Genomic DNA, 21,763 nt, shown 5'->3' with positions numbered 1-21,763 from the left:
GACAAACTTGCCCCTAGAACTATTAAACCTGAAACAAGTGAGTCACCTTAATAGTAACGGAAATTGTTTGGGTAGTATGGTAATATACTAATATCCGGTAATGAGATCTGTTTCTTGTCCCCACGTCATAATCATCAAGATATGGGAAAGCGATGTTTGATATTCTCAACTTCCAAACAAATAGAGGCCAAACGTATGTATATATATTCCAGAGTCCATAATTCGGTTGGAAAGAAATATACAATATATTGTAACAAATTTATACAGACAAACGTCGTAATATCAAAAACTTGGTAACTATTGTTTTGGATATTATACAAAAATTAAGTACATAAATGCTCTTCAACTTCTGATTAGTGTCTAAACACTAACTATAACTACAAGTGTATTATGTAACACACATTTGTTACATATTAAACACATTGATATCTATTACATTTATAAACATTTTTTTAAAGAATAAACCCCGGACACTTGAGATCACCCGGTAAGTTGATCACGATTTCATACCAAGAACAAACAGAACCGGCCAGGAGAGGGGAGGGTGGACGATGGTACCGGGCCCGATTTTCTAGGAAGATCCTTAATTTTTTTAAAGTAATTAAATGAATAACCAACAATCACAAATTAACAAGCCATCTCACCGATTCATTTGAGCCCAAAACACATTTTAAAAAATGGCCTTCTTCGGTGAAACTCTATACGGAATTCTTAAAGATTATTCACTTTTGTTAGTTTTATATATGAGCTATTTAGTTCATATTTTACTTAGAGACTCGTAATTTTACTTGTCTCTAGCCTAAGATTCTTATGATTCTCAGAGATACCCTACTGGATGAACCCTTGGCTTAAATCGGACAAAATACATAAGGCGAGACTTCAACCCCCCGACCTCCTATAAGGAGAGGCATGGGTTTACCGCTAAACGAATTGGTGTTTAGTTTATTTAATCATGCATAGTCTTGATATATTCAATGAAAACTTTTTATACTATGTGTTGTCATTAAAGCCGGCCTCTGAATTTATCCAATCATATTGTGTCACGTGACGCTGACGAGACCCAACCCTTCAACCATTGTCGGTCGCGCCACCGATGAATTCACCTAGTTGTAGTTCGCACCATCTAAATTCATCCATTCGCGAACCAACCCATCAACTTTTCTCCTTCAGCCCAAGCGAGATGCTCGCCCAGAGTTGCGGCGCCCACTTGTGACGAGTTGTGAAGCGAGGGTGTTGTGGTGTTTTTGCCCGACGTGGCTCATGGCTCACGCCAGGCCAATCGCAGATGGGGTGGTGGGCCACAACAGATAGTCTTATATCAAAGTCATATATTCTAAAAACAAATATATAAGGTAAAATAAAGGAAAAAGTAAATAGAATTCCATTTATTAATTATTTTTTATTATTATTTTTTGGACAGAAACCTAAATACCTAAACATGCCCGTGATTAGTTCTAACCATCTTTTTGTTTTGTGAAGGACACCAAACTCCCAATGCGCTCATACCTGAAACTTGATCCAATCACGAGTGATGGATGACCTGTCTAGTCATTTCGTTAGTGAAGATTTGTATCATTATTGTCATTCTTGTAGTGTTGCAACAATTTGTTTCTTTTCTCTTATTTTCTCCTTTAAACATCTAATTTTATTATTAATCGTGTTATCTTACAGTTTTGTCTTTTGTAAGACTCGAACCTCAGTTGTTATTGGAAAGCCTCAACATATTTACCACAAGGGGTGAGACACTATTGCAACAATTGCTATCATTTTTATAAACGTTAACATTTTAAAAAGTATATTAAATAGCGTTTTTTCCTGTCAAAATTTATTCTCGTAAGACATATTCAATTTTTTCACCTATTGTCCTTCCTATAAACATAAAAATAAGAAAAATAAATTAACCTTGTTTACATACAAATAAATAACAGTTCTCATGATATATAAAAAAATACATTAATTTTTAGGAAAAAAAATAAAAATAATAGTTTACCAGTATCAAATACATCTTTAAGATAAAAAAATAATAACTTATCAAATTTTACGAATTAATTATTTTTCCGTTCATCCTTCATGAAAGTTTGGAGTTACCTTGTTAGTCTTTACAGACTGAAACAATTGTAAGGTACTTGAAGAAACACTAAGTGAACCCTGGACAGATTATAGATAATCTGGGGGTTAAGTAATGTTTCCCACGGATGAGATCTAGCTGAGAAGGTTGTTCTTCAGGAGACCTGCAAAACAGACACCGTAAGCTCGTCACTGAGAAGGGGGGGGGTTCCTCCTTGTGACCACCCTCCGGCGTGAGAATCAGACTAGGTTGCTCTGAATATAAGAGTATATTAAGAGATTGCTAGATAAGATTGAGATATCAGATAATCTTACTATTCCAAGATGTTGGAGTATTTATAGCCGAAGGTAGGTTTCCTAGAAGGTACAGCCGGCTGAATAGTATTCCTGTTCTACCAACAGTGGGCTATGCACAGGCCATACTGGTTGATGGATGGGTTACGGCCAACAGTAACAAAGTCGGCTGCACTATTCCACCAACTGTAGATTATGCACGTCCCACCTACTGTGGATTATACGCAGGCCATGCTGGTTGGTGAATAGGTTACGGCCAACAGTAACACTATTCTACCAACTGTAGGCTGCGCATGCCCCTCAGTAAGAGTTGGTGAGTAGGCAGCGGCTAATAGTGACAAACAGTACTAGAGGGTGCTCCTCCTCGTACTGTTGTCGGTGAGCTGTCACCCTGTGATTGGCTCATGGGCTGTTCTGGTCAGATTGTCTGTCCTATCCATACCTTGGTAGGTATAGTACAAAAGATCTTTCAGAATCATACGGACTGGCTCATTTTGGCGGGATTGTTCCCGCCTTGCTCATTCCTTCATGTGACTACTGAAGTAGCTATTGTCTTGTGCGTGTAGCCCTGCTGTCTGCGGGTAGCCTTCCCTGATGGCTTGTATCCGCAACTGCGGGAACAGGCGGGGTACTTCACCATTGGGAGGCTTTCCCTGCGTGTACAGCTTGCGTACTGCGCGTAAGGTTCTCTGAGCATGGTGGGTCCTGAGGGAGCAGATGGCCTTTGCGCAGACGTCCCTGTTCAAGGTGAGTCTTGCGGGACCAACTGGGCTCTGCTGGGACCTACCTCTTCAAGTCCCCCCAGTCCAATGTTCTTCTCATGAATGTTTAATAAAGTGAGGTGAACTTTTGGACTTTAAGCAAGGGGTTTTGAAAAAGGTTTTTAGTTTTAAGGTTCTCCGTGGGGATTCTTCCCGCGGGTTTCCTAATGTCACTTGCAAAAATTCCCGATTTTTTTGCTTGATCTTTGGGTATGATGCGGGTAGGTATGTAACCTCCTCGCAAGTCAGGAGCGTTGAGTCCCACTTGTGTGGATTCTCCCTGAGGTTTTGGTAGTTTTGAACATAGTGATCAATTATGTTAAAACCACCAATTCCATCCTGGAGCCTCAAACAATGTAGTTCTCGACGTTCCCGCTATGCGGGGATGTTATTTCCGTTTCCGCAAGCATTGCCCAGAAGATCCTTCTTGGTTTCAATTCCCTGCGGAGCGCTAGGTATGTGAAGGGTTTTGCCTTAACACTGTACCCGCGCTCGTCTTACGGTTACTTTACTTTCAAGGTACCCCTGGCGTCAATTCCCTGCGGGTGCTAGGTATGTGAAGGGTTTTGCCTTAACACTGTACCCGCACCCGTCTTATAGTTACTTTGTTGCCGGGGTATTCTTGGCTTCAATTCCCTACGGGTGCTAGGTATGTGAAGGGTTTTGCCTTAACAGTGTACCCGCATCCGTCTTATGGTTACTTGGTTGCCAAGTTATTCTTGGCTTCAATTCCCTGCGGGTGCTAGGTATGTGAAGGGTTTTGCCTTAACACTGTACTCGCATCCGTCTTACGGTTACTTGGTTGCCAAGGTAAGGGGTATTTTCCCGCTTACTTTTGAATCTTTTTTGAATTTTGAATTTCGAAATTCGAAGAGTTGGTGGAAAGATAGGAACAGTCCAAACATCTGAAACGTCGTGCGACGATTTCTTCTGACTGTGTCAGGACGTGCAGGAAGTTATGGTGACGTGACAGTACATGGTCATTCCAGACGCTTTTTCAGGGGCGTGGGCGCGTGGCCGCGAAATTAATGGTACGCGTCCTGTCAACAGCTGTTGCCAGCCTGCTTTTTGCCACGTGTCATAGTTTCATTGCACCTTCGATTTCTCTCTCCTCCGCATTAAATTCATCGCATTAATTGCGATTAGTATATAAAGGGGGAGAGGGCTCTTTGCAATCCACACCTTCACCCTTCTCTTCTTCTTCTTAGCGATTTCCGGCAAATACTCCCCTTTTCAGGCAAGCATTTTCCCGAAATCGCTTTCTTTCTGCAAAATGTCTTCTCGTGATCTTGAGTCTTCGGCCGATGATAAGAGTACTGCTGGTGAGTGCCAGTGTGCTCTGCCCGGCGATCAGTACCGGTATGTTGTTAGGAAGTTCATGCTCGATCCTTTCGAGCCTGAGTTTCCTGAACCCCATCAGACCGTGTACGATGCCCCCAGAGGCAAGATCGGGGTTTATGCAGCATTCTTTGTCTATGGGAATTTTAGGTTCCCATTGACAAAGTTTGTTTACCGTGTCCTTGAGAGGCACGGTGTTCATCTGACCGAGTTGCACCCCATGGCGATCGCCAAGATTCGCCATTTCGAGTGGGTGTGCCGGATTCTGGGCATTGAGCCCTATGTGGACCGCCTGATGACCTTCTATACTTGGAGGTGCATCCAGGGGTGGTACACCCTGACAACCCGGATCAAGGGTTTGAAGATTTGCGCGACCGAGCGCAGTCTCCGATCGTGGAAGCGGGAGTTCTTCTACATTTCTGCCCGCGCCATCCCCATTGCCATGAAGTTTAAAAATGGCCAAGCAATTCTGAGCCACCACGCCACCAACTACCAGGAGGCGGAATGGTTTGCGAAGATATCCCGGGTCCAATCTCCGGTTTACCGGTTTGCGGAGTCCGGGATGGTGATGCTGGGGATGAGCCGGGTATGGAAGGAGGCATCTCAGGTTCCCATCCTTCTCGAATACGGTTTGAACTCTACTCCTTATGGTATGTCTTGTCTTTCTTGCTGATATGAGTTTGTCTTCTAACTGTTTCTTTTCTTTCAGAGGGGAACGATTTGGGGTCGCTCCTGTACCCGCGGGAAGCTGACGGTCCCGTGCGGGTGGGTACTCGTGCTCTTGACGAGAACGAGTTGCCCATCCTGGAGCAAACAGCGGATCGGTTTGTGGAGGTCTATCCGCTGGGCCACGAGATCCTGAGCCACCGGCGGCCAGGTAAGGCGTTATTCTCTCCTCCACCCCTCAGTGCTGTACCCGCTGCTGGAATTCCTGACATCCTGTCTTCTTCTGAGGAATCCGCAGATGGTCCTCCGTTAGTGCGGAAGAAGAGGGCTGCCGGCGGGAAAGGGAAGGAGAAGGCGGCCTCCACCGCCGATCCAGTGCTCCAATCTGACACTGAGTCAGGTAGTGAAGAGGTGGCGGGGAACCCCGGTGGTGAGAAGACCACTGTTCCGGAGGCTACGACTGTTACCTCCGGAGAACCAATGACGACGACGGTGACCGGCATCAAGAGACCGGCTCCATCGGGTTCGTCCCCGCCCGTCCGTACGTTCAAGCTCAAGAAAACCCGTAAGTACAACTTTCTCTTAGCTTTTATCTTCGTAGTTTAATCCTTAAGTCTTTTAACACTTCCCTTCTTTACGCAGGCGTGGATGTTGGCGCATTCCAGGGTCAGGGGCCGAGTATTACCTCTCCGCCAATGGCGGTAGGCTTGGTCAGCCTACCTGAGGCGTCGACCCAGGCGCCTGCGCCTGCTTCCGCTGGTTCAGTTGCTCACTCCTTTGAGCCGACTGTTCCAGCCGAGATGACGTCACCGCCGGCTGTGAGGGCGATTTTTACAGCATCCTTCACAGAGCCGGCGGTTACTGTTGCCGCGGATTCTGCTGGCAGCGACCGCGGCGGCGACCACGGCGGCTGCTACCATGCCCCGTCATCGGCAACGACGGCCGGACAATCAGGTACGCGTGGGGCTTCTCGCATCTCTCCGCCACCTTCCCATCTGCCTGACCTCTTGGATGGATTTCCATTGGGTTCAGGTGATGGGTTCGGCGGCTATCGGCCTGTAATTGACCCTACAGGTGCGTAGGGTTCTTTTGGCCCATTTTTCTACATATATTTTTTATCATCTTTTCCTAACTTCTTTTTGTTTTCTGCAGTGTCGGATTCCAATGAAGTGTATGTTCCGCGATGGAACATACGCCGAGGAACAACCCTTCGTACCCCTGTGGAGTGCGTGGAATGGGCTCGCCACGCTGCTCCCCATGGTGCGTTGGGGGAAGCCATGGCTAGCTACCAGGAGGGTAGGCTAACCAACGAGCTTCGGGTTCTCCAAGCCTGGATGCAGCCGCGCGTCGAGCTGCTTTGTCGTGAAAACGACAAGTTAAAAGCAGCTCGCGCCAAGGAAGTATCTCAAGCGCGGGCTCTTCGGGAGGAGAACCAAAAGCTGTCCGCAGCTGCTGCGGAGAAGGAGAAGGCCTTCAAGGCCCTCGAGGTTGAGGTTCAAGCGCGACTCGAGGCCCGCTCCAAGGCTGCCCAAGCTGTTAACGAACAGCTTCGGCTGGCTAAGGAGACTGCGAGGAACGCAACCGAGAGGGCCACCAAAGCTGAAGCCGTTGCTGAGCCTTTACGCGTGGAGAATGAGGAGCTCAAGGCCAAATTAGAGGCTCTCCAACGTGCTCATGATGCCTTGGCGATGGAAGATGCCAAGAAGCTCCAGGAGATCTTGGACCAGAGGGGCGTGCTTGACCATACCGAGCGGAAGCTTAAGGGCGTCGAAGAGGCTGCCGCAAAGGAAGTTCTACTTGCCAACCTTAACAAAAGCGAAGCCGAACGCGCCTGCACCCAAGCTCAAGCCGCCCTTCAAGAAGCTCTGGTTGCCAAGGAATGGCTTCTTCGAGAAGCGTTGTCTCAGGTAAGTCTATCTTCATGTCTTCACGCTTTTCTTTGTAAATAGGGTGTTGACACTTGTATATTTTCTTATGTAGGTTGTGCATCGGGTCTTCTCAGAGACATCTTACGACGATGCAATGAGCGCAGCCCTCAACGCTTCTCACGAGGATGGGGAACGGGTCGGCTTCCTGCTTGGTCTAGGGTTTGTTGAGAAAGGCGTCCCGCCATCCAACTTCCCTTTGTACAATGTAGATACCGAAGCCATATATGACCAAGCAGTAAATCAATACGCCGCCTTCCCGCATCCGGTGGTGGAGAAGGTGAATGAAATTGCTGCTGCTGATGATGGGCTACCTATCCTTAAGGCTTACCTTGAACAGCCACGCTCTACTGACGGCGCTGGTCCAAGTGGAAGTGGCCCTGAAGCCTGATCCTGAAGATCCCTTCCCGCTGCTAGGATAGATTTAGTTTGTATAGATTTACTTTCTTGTAGGCGGGTAGTTACCCGGCCATTCTTGTAACGAATATTTATGAAATGTAAATCTTTGCGCGACTAAGACCGCTTGATTCATTGGATTCCTTGCTCTATAAACGTTATATGACTTACATACTTTAGTTTAAATTAGCAATTTTCCAAGTGTTTAGAATAAGTTAACCTTTGAACGTGGTAGATAGGTGTGAAGTTTTGCTTCCTCTTCCGTGATTGTGCGGGTAGGACCGTCACTTGCACGTAGTAGGATGGCTAAACTTTACCATCTGACCTGCGTGTAGGTTTACCTTATCTTTGAAGATAAGTTAACCTTTGAACGTGGTAAATAATAGGTGTGAAGTTTTGCTTCCTCTTTCGTGATTGCGCGGGTATGACCGTCACTTGCACTTAGTAGGATGGCTAAACTTTACCCATATCTGACCTGCGTGTAGGTTTTCCTCATCTTTGAGGATAAGTTAACCTTTGAACGTGGTAGATAATAGGTGTGAAGTTTTGCTTCCTCTTTCGTGATTGTGCGGGTATGACCGTCACTTGCACTTAGTAGGATGGCTAAACTTTACCCATATCTGACCTGCGTGTAGGTTTTCCTCATCTTTTTTTTTTTTTTTTTTTATTTAGGATAACCTTTGAACGTGGTAGATGATAGGTTGAAGTTTTGCTTCCTTGTTCGTGATTGTGCGGGTAAGACCGTCACTTGCACTTACAAGGATGGCTAAACTTTACTTACATCTGACCTGCGTGTAGGTTTCCCTTATTTTTAACGTTGTGTTTATGCGGGTTTTGCCGCCTTCCACACGTAACGACTTACTTCTTCCCGTTGATGCGGTAAATACCGGCACCAGTGGGAAGTTCATAAGTATAAAGGTAAACACATTATGAAAGGAGAATCATTTCCATTAGAAGTGGCTCTAGGCCTTTTCTTTATAAGTTTTGGAATTGATCTACATATAACATTTGCGTAATTGAGCTCCATTCCATGTTCTTGGGATGGGAGTGCCATCGAGCCTTTCGAGCCGGTATGCGCCCTTTCCCAGGACTTCTTTGATAATGTATGGCCCTTCCCAGACCGGGGCCAGCTTTCCCGGGCGCTCTTGGTTTGAAGCCTCGTTGTTACGCAGTATGTAGTCTCCTATATTGAAGTTGCAGAGTTTTACCCGCGTGTTGTAGTACTTTTGCATTTGTCGTTTGTAGTTCTCTTCACGCACTGCGGCTAAGTCTCTGCGTTCCTCGGTTAGCATAAGATCCAACCGTCTTTCCGCATCATTGTCTTCTGGCTGACTCAAGACCCTTGGTGAGGGTAGACCAATTTCGACCGGGACCATGGCTTCAGTGCCATAAGTGAGGCTGAACGGGGTTTCTCCCGTACTGGCCTTCTTCAGCGTTCTGTTTGCCCAAAGGACGTGCGGAAGCTCGTCCACCCAGCCGGATCTGTGTTCCGATAGTCTCTTCTTGATGCCTTCGACAATGCTCTTATTTGCTCTTTCCACCTCACCATTACCTTGCGGGTGTGCCACTGAGGTAAAGGTGTGGGTGATTTGAAGTTCTTTTAGCCACTGTTGTAGCTTCTTGTCGGCAAAGTTGGTGCCGTTATCGCTCACCAAATTCTGTGGAAGTCCAAAACGACAAATAATAAATTCCCAAATAAATTTTTTGATATGTTTCGCGGTTGTTTGGGCTAAAGGTTTTGCTTCTATCCACTTGGTGAAGTAGTCGATGGCTACCACTAGGAACTGAACATTTCCTGCTGCTGTAGGAAATGGGCCTGTCACATCGATGACCCACTTCTGAAATGGCCATGAAGAAGTGACTGGAACCAGTTCATTCTTCGGGCGGTGCGTGTTGGGTGCGTAAAGCTGGCAAGACCTGCATTTTCTGATGTATGCCAGTGCATCCGTATGCATCCCCGGCCAAAAGTATCCCGCGTTGTTTAGCTTGGCTACAACAGCGCGGGGACCTGCGTGTACTCCACAGATGCCTTCGTGTACTTCCCTTAGGAGGTAGTCAGCATCTTGGTTGTCCACGCATCTTAAGAGTGGGCCAAGAAAGTTACGTCTGTAAAGGATGTCATTGACGAGTTGATAATTCAGTGCTTTACAGCGTAGTTTTCTTGCCTGTGTTTTTGACTCTGGTAGTGTTCCTGCTGCAAGGTAATTTATTATTGGTGTCATCCACGTTTCTGTACCGGTTTGGATGACACAAATTTCCTTGTGCGGGACTGATGGTGCTTCGAGGAGTTCAATGCGGATGTCCTTTCCCAAGTGGGTGAAGGCTAGTGATGCAAGCTTGCTTAACGCATCCGCAGATTTGTTTTCGCTGCGCTTGACGTGTATGACTTTACAATCATTAAAATCACGCATAAGGGTTTTTGCCTGGGCGAGGTACAGGGCCATTGTGTCGTTCACAGCCGTGTACGTCCCATTTATTTGGTTGGCCACCAGCATGGAATCCACGTGGGCTTCCAAGTTTTTCACTCCCATCTTACGCGCAATTCTCAATCCGGCCAAGAATGCTTCATATTCGGCTTCGTTATTCGTACTTGGAAAATCCAACCGAATAGCGTAAGTATATTCTTGGCCTGCTGGGTTGGTTAATTTTAACCCTGCGCCTGAACCCTCGTTACTGGCTGCTCCATCAGTGTAGAGTCGCCAGACATCATTGATGTCCTGTGCTGGGGAGGGTTGAGCCTCTTCCTGGCACTCTTTCTCCCGCGAAGCGGGGACTTCTGCAATAAAATCGGCCAGGACCTGGCCTTTTATGGCTGGTCTTGGCTTGTACTTAATTGCATATTCTCCCAATTCAATTGCCCATTTGGCTAGACGTCCCGATAATTCGGGTTTGCCTAGAACGTTTGAGAGTTTGAAGTTGGTGAGAATGGTGATTGGGTGGCCCTGGAAATATCGTCTTAACCTGCGTGAAGCGTGTATAAGTGCTAAGACCAATTTTTCGAGGGTAGAGTACCGGGTTTCTACGTCTGTTAGTACACGGCTAACATAATAGATTGGCATCTGGATGCCTTTTCGTTCTATTAGCAGGACTGCCCCGGTTGCTCTATCTGTTGCGGAAAGGTATAGGATTAACTCCTCTCCCGCTTGTGGTGCTGTAAGTGTTGGGAGTTCGATCAGGCGTGACCGAATCTCCTGAAAAGCTGCTTCCGCTTCTGGTGTCCAGCGGAAGTGCGTTTTCTTTAAGCAGTTTCTCAATGTTGACACGAAAGGAAACGACTTATCCGCATGGTTTGCCAAAAAGCGATTAAGTGCGACTAGTCGTCCATTCAGTGTCTGAGCCTGTTTGATGGTGGTAGGTGATTCCATTTTAACAATGGCTTCGACCTTTTCAGGGTTCGCTCTGAAGCCATCTTTAGTAACAATGACTCCCAAGAACTTCCCTTCTTCCATCCCAAATGAACACTTGCTCGGGTTGAGCTTCATGTTTATCTTTCTGAGCGTGTTGAAAGTTTCTTCAATGTCTTTCAACATCGCTTCTGGCTCGGGGCTTTTGATGACCAAATCATCCATATAGACTTCCAAGTTTCTCCCAATTTGGGCATGAAACTCTTTGTCCATTAGTCGTTGGTACGTGGACCCTGCATTCTTAAGTCCGAATGGCATCATTTTATAACAAAATGTACCACCGGGCGTCCGAAATGCGGTTTTGTCCTGGTCATCTACGGCCATGTGGATTTGATGGTACCCCTTATACGCATCCAAGAAGCATTTAAGGCGAAATGGTGCCAACGAATCCACCTTAAGATCAATTTCTGGTAACGGATAATAATCTTTGGGGCATGCTTTGTTCAAATCTTTGAAATCTATGCACATGCGCCATTGTTTGTCATTCTTCGGTACCATTACGGGATTTGCAACCCATGTTTGATATCTACTAACGCGTATGATGCCTGCGTCAAGGAGTTCCTTGACTTGGGTTCTACACGCGTTAGTTTGTTCAGGCCCCATTACTCTGCGCTTTTGTACGACTGGCGTAACAGCCGGATCGCACTTGAGCTTATGCTCCGCCGTACTTCGGGGTACACCAGTCATGTCAGCTGGTGCCCACGCAAAGATGTCAGCGTTTGTCTGTAGTAAGCGTTTGAGTAGGGTGCGGGTGGGATCAACGATTGTTGGTCCAATGGTAACGGCCTGGTCGGGGTATTTGCCATTGAAGGCCCATTTTTCCGGTTCGGTGATGGTTGGTTTAGCCATTTTCGGTTTGGGTTTAGATGAGACAGATGCGATGCATACCTGGGGAATGCCAGTGATCATTGCTACACCCTCAGCTGTTGGCCATCCCATCATGCCGTGGACTGAAGATACCACGGCGTTGAATCTTGCCATCCCGTCTCTTCCGAATAGGATGTCGTACGTGTGGTGTGGCTTTTTCATCACGACAAAATCCACGTCTTCTGTGCGTGAATGATTCCCATCGGTAAGAGTAACGGGGAAAGATAGGATACCCAGGGGGGTTTCTGTACTGCCGTCAAACCCTTCCATTGAAGCGTAGACCGTTTCCAAGCGTTCTTTGTCTTCATCATCCAGCTTATCAAAGAACTGCCTGTACATCACTGTCGACGAAGCGCCGTTGTCAGCAAGAGTGCGGGAAGTGATGTAATGCCCCAGCTGGCTTCTGATGACGATGGGGCCTTCTTTGCTGGGGCCTCCTGGCACTCGCTGGAAGCGCACCTCAGCTTCCTTCCACGCTCATGGTTCTGTCACTCGTCTTTTTCTTCCTCTGACCTTGCCATGAACCATGTTGATGCTGATGTCGACGGGCTTTCGTCCGTTACCTCTGTACCGGTTGTCATTCCTTCCTCCCTTCTTGATTGATGCCACGAGATGTGCAAGTCTTCCATCCTTGACAAATGTCTCAACAATATCCTTCAAGGATGTGCACTCTTCAGTACCATGACCCTTTGTCCCGTGGAAATCACAGGATCTGCTTTGATCCGCATTAGGTTTCTGCCGGATCAATGGGGCTTTTGGCCATGGCAATTTTTCCGTGGCAAATATCTCCGTGACGCTCTTGGTGAGTGGCGTCCACCGGTGTTTTCGGTTTGAAGGGTGTGTGTTGTCCCTTCCGCCAACAAGAGGGCGAGAGCTGGATGAGGTGTCAAAGTTTACCCTTGACTGCCAAATACCTAGCCGCCTCTTTTTGTTCTGCCGGGCGGTCCTAACGTTGTTCTCTCTTGTCCTCTGCGTGTAGAGGTGTGTACTCTGGGGAAGATCCCTTCCCAGTTGCTTTTCCGTCTCGGCAAAGCGCTTTGCCGCCGTCATGATGGCATCCCATGTTGATGGCATGCCATCCTTACCCGTCAATGTGCGGATAAGTTCTGGGTATTCGGCGCCTTGGATGAAAGCGGCGCGAACCAGATCCTCACTTATGTTGCCGAGACTTAGCTTTTTGGAGTTGAAGCGGGTGATGAAGTCTAGTAAAGATTCATCCTCCTCTCTCACGCAGTTGAGGATCGTCCACTGCTCTTCAGTGTACTTCCTCTGTTGGCTGAAGTGCTGGCTGAACTTGTTCTGAAAGTCCGCCCAGTCATATATGTGGTGGATCGGTAAACGATCGAACCATGCCCTGGCCGCTCCGACCAGAGTCATCTGGAACATGTAGCACCACGTGGGTTCCGTCCAGTTGCTGACGGTAGCCCCCGCAATGAACCTGTTCAAATGGTCGTCTGGGTCGGATAGACCATCATAAGTGCCAATGTTGGACATCTGTTTGGCACTTCTCGGGGCGATTGCTTCCGCAATGTCCCTTGCGAATTTTGACTTTCCTGCATTTGTAGCAGTTGGTCTAAAGGTTTTGGAGAAGTCACGCGGGTTTCTCTCCGCAGTTGGTTTAAAAGCTTCCCCAAAATTCCTTTTTGGTTGGACGTCCGTCTCCTTACGCTTCCCTTTCGCCTTATGGCGAGGGTTTGCGTCGGTATCGGACTCCCTCTCGTCGTCTGAGTACTCGCACTCACTGCTCATATTGAGGTGTTGGCGAGTACTGCCGAATTCGTCAGCCTGTTGGGCTGAACGCAAGCGTTCATCCAATTCGGCTTGGAATTCTCTTTGACGTGCCTCGGCCCACGCCTTCACTTGATCTAGTGTTTGGCGAGGGGCCCTTGTTCGTTTTTCCAACTGGGTGTCAGTGAACCCCAGTGGAATATTTACTGCACTTGCCCCGGCTTGGGTAGTCGGGGTAGTGTTCGTAAGATTTGTGTAACCGCCGGTGTTCCCCCCAGTTGCTGGGGTTGTGGTTACCGGGGTTTCTTGGTCGGTTACTGGCCTTTGGACCGGAGTAACGTTAACCATTTCTTCAGAAATTTTGAAAAAACTAAAATAGTTCTAGCTTTTATGCACGGATGGCGCCAATGAAGAAACACTAAGTGAACCCTGGACAGATTATAGATAATCTGGGGGTTAAGTAATGTTTCCCACGGATGAGATCTAGCTGAGAAGGTTGTTCTTCAGGAGACCTGAAAAACAGACACCGTAAGCTCGTCACTGAGAAGGGGGGGGGGGGTTCCTCCTTGTGACCACCCTCCGGCGTGAGAATCAGACTAGGTTGCTCTGAATATAAGAGTATATTAAGAGATTGCTAGATAAGATTGAGATATCAGATGATCTTACCATTCCAAGATGTTGGAGTATTTATAGCCGAAGGTAGGTTTCCTAGAAGGTATAGCCGGCTGAATAGTATTCCTGTTCTACCAACAGTGGGCTATGCACAGGCCATACTGGTTGGTGGATGGGTTACGGCCAACAGTAACAAAGTCGGCTGCACTATTCCACCAACTGTAGATTATGCACGTCCCACCTACTGTGGATTATACGCAGGCCATGCTGGTTGGTGAATAGGTTACGGCCAACAGTAACACTATTCTACCAACTGTAGGCTGCGCATGCCCCTCAGTAAGAGTTGGTGAGTAGGCAGCGGCTAATAGTGACAAACAGTACTAGAGGGTGCTCCTCCTCGTACTGTTGTCGGTGAGCTGTCACCCTGTGATTGGCTCATGGGCTGTTCTGGTCAGATTGTCTGTCCTATCCATACCTTGGTAGGTATAGTACAAAAGATCTTTCAGAATCATACGGACTGGCTCATTTTGGCGGGATTGTTCCCGCCTTGCTCATTCCTTCATGTGACTACTGAAGTAGCTATTGTCTTGTGCGTGTAGCCCTGCTGTCTGCGGGTAGCCTTCCCTGATGGTTTGTATCGGCAACTGCGGGAACAGGCGGGGTACTTCACCATTGGGAGGCTTTCCCTGCGTGTACAGCTTGCGTACTGCGCGTAAGGTTCTCTGAGCATGGTGGGTCCTGCGGGAGCAGATGGCCTTTGCGCAGACGTCCCTGTTCAAGGTGAGTCTTGCGGGACCAACTGGGCTCTGCTGGGACCTACCTCTTCACCTATTGTCCTTCCTATAAACATAAAAATAAGAAAAATAAATTAACCTTGTTTACATACAAATAAATAACAGTTCTCATGATATATAAAAAAATACATTAATTTTTAGGAAAAAAAATAAAAATAATAGTTTACCAGTATCAAATACATCTTTAAGATAAAAAAATAATAACTTATCAAATTTTAAGAATTAATTATTTTTCCGTTCATCCTTCATGAAAGTTTGGAGTTACCTTGTTAGTCTTTACAGACTGAAACAATTGTAAGGTACTGGACTTGCCCTACATCGATTGTATGGGCTAGTGATGTGGGGTTTATAAGCCAAATGAGTTCACTCACTCATCAGTCTAATATTTTGGGTTTAGTTCTTCGATTTGGTTTGTAACATTGGTATCAAAGCCAACCTCTAAGTGGTAGCCAGCGAGGACGTTAGCCCTTATAAATGGTTTATCGTTAGTGACTGAAACTATTGCTATGTATGAGACATGTCCCACACCGGTTGTATGAGCAACTGATGTGGGTTTATAAGCTAAATGAGTTTTTTCAATCATTTGACGAATCTTTTGAATTGAGTTTTTCTGTTTGGGTTGTAGCATACACTCGTTTAGCAACCAGTGCTTCTTCAACGAATTATCTAACCAACTTTCTATATTATATAAAAAAGTCAAATAATTTCTAGTACATAAATAAAACCTAGTAAAAAAAGTTGGTTTAATTTTATATATACTCCAAGAAATTGACACTAAATAGGTCGAAAAAAATAAAATTTGTTATTGTATTTTTATTTGTTGTTTTTATTGAATGAGATGGAAAGGGGGACAAGAGCGTATCTTGAAAAATCCTGAAAATTCGATCCAGTCGCTTTATAAAGTGAGGTTGCCAAACATATCCTTGTTTTTTTATTATTAATAATTAATAATATTATATCCTTAATTTCTTATTCCTCTCAATTATTAAAAACCAACTCATGTTTAAACCCCCCACCCAAATTCTTCTAATTTGGCTTTGATTTTGATTTCACATTTCACATGCTCTCTTTCTTTTTCTCTATTAATAATTAATAATAATTAACATTACAGATAACATAACATATGCCCTGCTGGTCTTTGTCTTGTTCCTTCATGCTTCTGTTTTTTTAACTGTTTTAGTTTTCATAAACACTTCATTTTTTAATTCCATTCAAACCCACAAAAGTTTTGGAATTTGGGCTTTCCTTGCATCTTTTTAGGGCTGCAAACACACTACACACCCATGCTTGTTATTATTATTATTTTTAGTAAATAAATGAATAAAAACAATATTATTTTTATAAAAAAAAAAAACCCTTTTTTGTGTTTCACTTCTTATTATTATTCTCTCTCTAGGGTATTTCTTGTCTTCTTGATTATTGTTCTTTTGTGTGTTTTCTAGGCTTGTGTGTTTTCTTGACCACAATCACACAAAACAATGCTGCAATTATACTGTTTCATGAAAATCTTTATGTTTTCTTGATAAAGTCTGCAACTTTATCATGCCCTTTTGGATTTAGAGCATGAATATCAAGATTTATATAAAAAATTAGCATATGAATTGAAGATTTAAAGGTTATCAAGATTCAAGATTTGAGATTTAACACATGGGTTTGAAAATGCAAGGTCAGCATCACTTGGTGGCAGTGAGTATGAATGAGCAGCAGCAAATGGAGAGTAAAAGGAAGTACACTTGGTATATTCCAAGGACAAATCAAGGGAAATATTTGATATTATGGATAATTGTGTTTGGGTATGCTGCAATTCATGTGTACAGATGCATAGATGCAGGGCATCAAGAGAGGATTCAAGAGGGGTTGGTGAGTATGTGTGATCAGAGAGCAAGAATGTTACAAGATCAGTTTAGTGTTTGTGTTAATCATGTTCATGCTCTTGCTGTTTTGGTTTCTACTTTCCATTATTACAAGAATCCTTCAGTAATTGATCAGGTTTGAATTTTTATTTATTTATTTATTTTTTTAATTTTTAGGGTGATTCTTGAAATTAAATTTGTGGGTTTTTTTTAATTGTGTTCTTGTGAAATTTAACAAATTCTTGAAATAAAATTTGTGGGTAGGTTTTTTTAATTAAAAAATGATGGTTTCTTGAGATGGGATTATTGTGTTGTTGTGAAATTTGACATTTTCTTGAATCAATTTCAGTAATAATAATGATAATCTTTGTTTTTATTAAAGTTTCTTGAAATAAATTTGTGGGATTTGATTTTTTTTAATTAAAGAATATAATTATTGTGTTATTGTGAAATTTGACCTTTTCTTGATTCAATTTCTGCAGTGATAATGATAATCTATGTTTCTATTAAAAAATGTTGAAATAAAATTTGGGGATATTATTTTTTATGAAAAAGCAAAAGATAATTTCTTGAGTTGATATTATGGTGTTCTTGTGAAATTTGACCTTTTCTTGATTCAATTCCAGCAATAAAAATTATAATCTTTGTTTTTATTAAAGATTCTTGTCTTCTGGGTGTTTTGCCTTTATCTAATTGAAAAAAAAGTTTATTATAATAAAAGCAAAATTTAAGTGCATTGTTACAGATCTAACAAAGTTGTTATTATTATTATTATTATTATTATTATTATTATTATTATTTATGAATTTATTTTTTGGAACTTTTTTCAAAACAGTATTAAATCTGAATTTGGAAATTTGTTTGGTTTGACTTTTAAAAGTCAAAGTCAAACTGGAAATTTAATTCTTGAATTTCAATAACCGAATTTATGTGATTCAGGATACATTTGCAGAGTATACGGCAAGAACTGCGTTTGAAAGACCGTTACTAAGCGGGGTTGCGTATGCTCAACGGGTAATGAACTCTGAACGCGTTGACTTTGAAAGTCAACACGGCGGGACAATAAGAACAATGGCTAATAAAGAACCGTCACCTCACCGTGATGAATACGCACCCGTGATTTTCTCTCAAGAGACGGTGTCTTACCTCAACTTGTTGGATATGATGTCGGGCGAGGTGAAATTTGTTAACTTTATCGATTATTTAATACGGGTATTTTGGTATTTTGTTGAAAATGAAGTTTTGAAAGAATCTTGAATTTGATGACAGGAGGACCGCGAGAACATTTTGAGGGCCCGGTCAACTGGGAAGGCGGTGCTTACGAGCCCGTTTAAGCTGTTGGGTTCACATCATCTTGGAGTCGTGTTGACCATTCCGGTTTACAAGTCAAAGCTACCACCTAACGCATCTGTTCGGGACCGTATTGAAGCTACTGCCGGGTACCACTTCCCCTTATCTTTAGCGTGTTTGGATTAAGAAACGGTCGTGTTAATATAATAATGATTACTATATAAACAGATATCTCGGTGGAGCATTTGATGTCGAGTCCCTAGTCGAAAACCTGCTCGGTCAACTAGCGGGAAACCAAGAAATCATAGTCAAAGTGTACGACGTCACCAACGCATCCGATCCTCTTATTATGTACAGCCGACAGACTCAAGAAGGTGACCCGACACGTGTACATGTCAGTAGTCTCGACTTCGGTGACCCGTTCAGGAAGCACGAGATGACGTGCAGGTATCTGCATGAGGCTCCCATTTCATTGACCGCGAGCATCACTGCAGTTTTCGGCTATGTGATTGTTATCTTAGTTGGCTACATGTTTTACACTGGAACCATTCATATTGTTCAAGTCGAAGACGATTTTGACACGATGCAGAAGTTAAAAGTCCGAGCGGAAGCTGCTGACGTGGCAAAATCCCAGTTTCTTGCTACTGTTTCACATGAAATCAGAACTCCAATGAATGGCATTCTCGGTATTATTCAATCTTTTTGCTCTGTTTTATATAAATCGTTAACGTGCTGGATTTAAATATTTAATAAATGCGCGATTTTGGTTAACAGGAATGCTTGCATTGCTTCTTGATACGGATTTGAGTTCAACACAGCGAGATTATGCTCAAACGGCTCAGGCATGTGGACGGGCTTTAATTACTTTAATTAATGAAGTGCTTGATCGGGCCAAGATTGAAGCCGGGAAGCTGGAATTAGAGGCTGTCCCGTTTGATCTACGGTCCATATTAGACGATGTGTTATCATTGTTTTCTGAAAAGTCTAGAAATAAAGGCATTGAGGTAACAACAGTACTATTACATATGTTTTTTTTTATAGTTATGATCTGATTTTGTTATTGTTTTCGGGAAATTGAAGCTGGCGGTTCTTGTATCCGATAAAGTCCCGCAAATTGTGATGGGTGATCCCGGAAGATTCAGACAAGTGATAACCAATCTTGTGGGAAACTCAGTTAAAGTAAGCAAAGTTCATGATCTTGATTCTTGTTACCTTGTATTGTATTTAAATGTTGCAAGATTCCTATAAAGATTCGATTTTGAAGCGAAAATGTTGCAACTTGCAAGATTCTTAAAAAGATTTGATTTTGAGTTGAAAATTTTGCAAGATTCTTATAAAGATGCGATTTTGAAGCAAAAATGTTTCAAGATTCTTAAAAAGATTCGATGTTGAGTTGAAAATTTTGCAAGATTCTTATAAAGATACCATTTTGAAGCGAAAATGTTGCAAGATTCTTCAAAAGATTCGATTTTGAGTTGAAAATTTTGCAAGATTCTTGTAAATATTTGATTTTGAATTGAAATTGTTGCAAGATTCTTATAAAGATTTGATTTTTATGACAGTTTACTGAACAAGGACATATATTTGTTCAAGTCCATCTAGCCGAACACTCTAAAGCCGTACAAGACTCAAAACCCGAGACGTGTATGAATGGAAGATCAAACGGGCCACAATGGAAAACATTAAGCGGTCGTGAAGCAGCCGATGACCGAAACAGTTGGGACAAGTTTAAACATTTAATAAGCGATGAAGAATTCATGTTTGACGGGAACAGTTCTCAGAATGTTAACCTTATGGTCTCGGTGGAAGACACGGGAATCGGGATCCCGTTACACGCGCAGAAACTCGTGTTTATGCCATTTATGCAAGCCGATAGTTCAACTTCTCGACATTATGGTGGAACGGGAATCGGGTTGAGTATTAGTAAGTGTTTGGTTGAATTAATGGGTGGTCAGATTAGCTTCGTTAGCCGACCGCAAATCGGTAGCACGTTTTCGTTCACTGCTAAATTTACACGGTGCGAGAAAAACACGGTAACCGACCCGAAACGTACACCTTATGACGATCTACCAACTTCTTTTAACGGGTTGAAAGCGACCGTCGTTGACACAAAGCCCGTTAGAGCAGCGGTCACAAAATACCATCTAAAACGGTTAGGTGTTTTAGTCGAGGTTTCCAATAGCGTAAAAACCGCTTCGGGTCACCCGGATATGATTCTGGTAGAAAAAGACGTGTGGTTATCGGGTGATAATTTTGATAACCCATTTAACAACATACGGGTTAACGGGCACGCGCTAAAACAGCCGAAGATGATATTACTTGCTACGAATGTGACAGGTGGTGAACTTGATAAAGCGAAAGCCGCGGGTTTCTCCGACACGTTAGTTATGAAACCGTTAAGAGCGAGTATGGTGGCTGCGTGTTTACAGCAGGTGTTGGGAACGGGTAAGGCGGAGCAAGGTAAAGGTATGGCAAACGGATCGGTTTATCTTCGGGGGTTGCTTTGTGGGAAGAAGATATTGGTCGTTGATGATAACCGAGTGAACCGGAGAGTTGCAGCCGGTGCGTTAAAGAAGTTCGGGGCTGAGGTCGAGTGTGCTGAGAGCGGGAAAGCAGCTCTTGATTTGCTTCAAATCCCGCACGGGTTTGATGCGTGCTTTATGGATATTCAAATGCCCGAAATGGACGGGTAAATATTATTTTTACATCGTTACATTTACCGACTTTTATATGATATGCTAAAATTACGGTCGGTTTTGGGCTCAACCCGAACCAAAAACCGAAAATCTATTCGTTTTTTCGGTTTCCGGTCTAGGTTCAATTTCAAGGTTTTTTTTTTTTGGGTTCAGTTTTTCCGGTTAATTATTGGTTTTTACGGTTTGACACACTCATTGCTAAATGTATGTGACTAAATTTCAGATTTGAAGCCACGCGGCGTATTCGTATGATGGAACGTGAGATAAACGAGCAACAAACAAGCGGCTCAACAGACGGGTGTTGTGACAACCAAGCCACCGAGTGGCATTTACCGATCCTAGCCATGACAGCCGACGTGATCCAAGCCACATTTGAAGAGTGCCGAAAGAGCGGGATGGATGGTTACGTGTCAAAACCGTTCCAAGAAGAAAATCTTTATCAAGAAGTGGCTAAGTTCTTCGAGTCCAAACCCGCCACCGATTCTTAAAAAAACCCGAAAAAAAAACAAATTGTTAGAAAATTTTTCATATTTTCTTAACCGGTGGTATAGGTTTGGTTTATAACCGGTTGTAACCGTAACCAAGTTTGGATCTAACTCGATTTGTTTCTAGACGGGTTGAGCCGCGGGCATGTTTGTATAGATGATGGGTTAGGGTATCTTGTAATGGGCATGTTTGTATAGATGATGGGTTAGGGTATCTTGTAATGTGTCACTAATACGGTGTCGTATAGGTGTATTGAGAGGCTGTTGGTAACTTGGTATCACACGTTAAATGTTGTATGATTGGTTTTGTACTTTTGTGCAACATGTTACATTTTTGTTTCATTTGTGTCCCAACAATACCAAATGAGTTCTTTGTTAATCCAATGTAAGCTTTTGTAAACGGGCTGGGATGTTCGTGAGCTACTTGAGATTGGTTGCTTAACTGAGCCCATGCTTTTCTTAAAGCTCATTTTATAAACGAGCTCGAGGCCGCACTTTACATATTGAGCTTAAGTCAGCTCGTTAGCATAAATGAGTTTTTTATTCACATGTTTTTGGTATTTGTATCATAACTATTTCTATATATA

At 43.7% G+C, this 21,763-nt stretch overlaps 1 protein-coding gene across 1 annotated transcript; it reads left to right on the top strand.

Annotated features, from left to right (window-relative positions):
* Positions 1-16,234: 16,234 nt before the first annotated feature.
* LOC143601680 (histidine kinase CRE1-like) lies at positions 16,235-21,353 on the top strand. The gene is made up of 8 exons (XM_077079030.1): positions 16,235-16,841; positions 17,645-17,881; positions 17,975-18,144; positions 18,224-18,681; positions 18,770-18,999; positions 19,076-19,174; positions 19,558-20,684; positions 20,915-21,353. The coding sequence occupies exons 1-8, from the start codon at positions 16,500-16,502 to the stop codon at positions 21,177-21,179; spliced, it is 2,928 nt and encodes a 975-aa protein (XP_076935145.1). The 5' UTR covers positions 16,235-16,499; the 3' UTR covers positions 21,180-21,353.
* Positions 21,354-21,763: the final 410 nt, after the last annotated feature.

The sequence above is a fragment of the Bidens hawaiensis genome, unplaced genomic scaffold, assembly GCF_021521415.1.
Source record: "Bidens hawaiensis isolate Kalapana, Puna unplaced genomic scaffold, B.hawaiensis_p1.1 tig00056970_1, whole genome shotgun sequence".
NCBI classification, from domain to species: Eukaryota; Viridiplantae; Streptophyta; class Magnoliopsida; order Asterales; family Asteraceae; genus Bidens; species Bidens hawaiensis.
The sequence above is the reverse complement of the archived record's forward strand: the minus strand, read 5'-3'. Positions and strand labels throughout refer to the sequence as shown.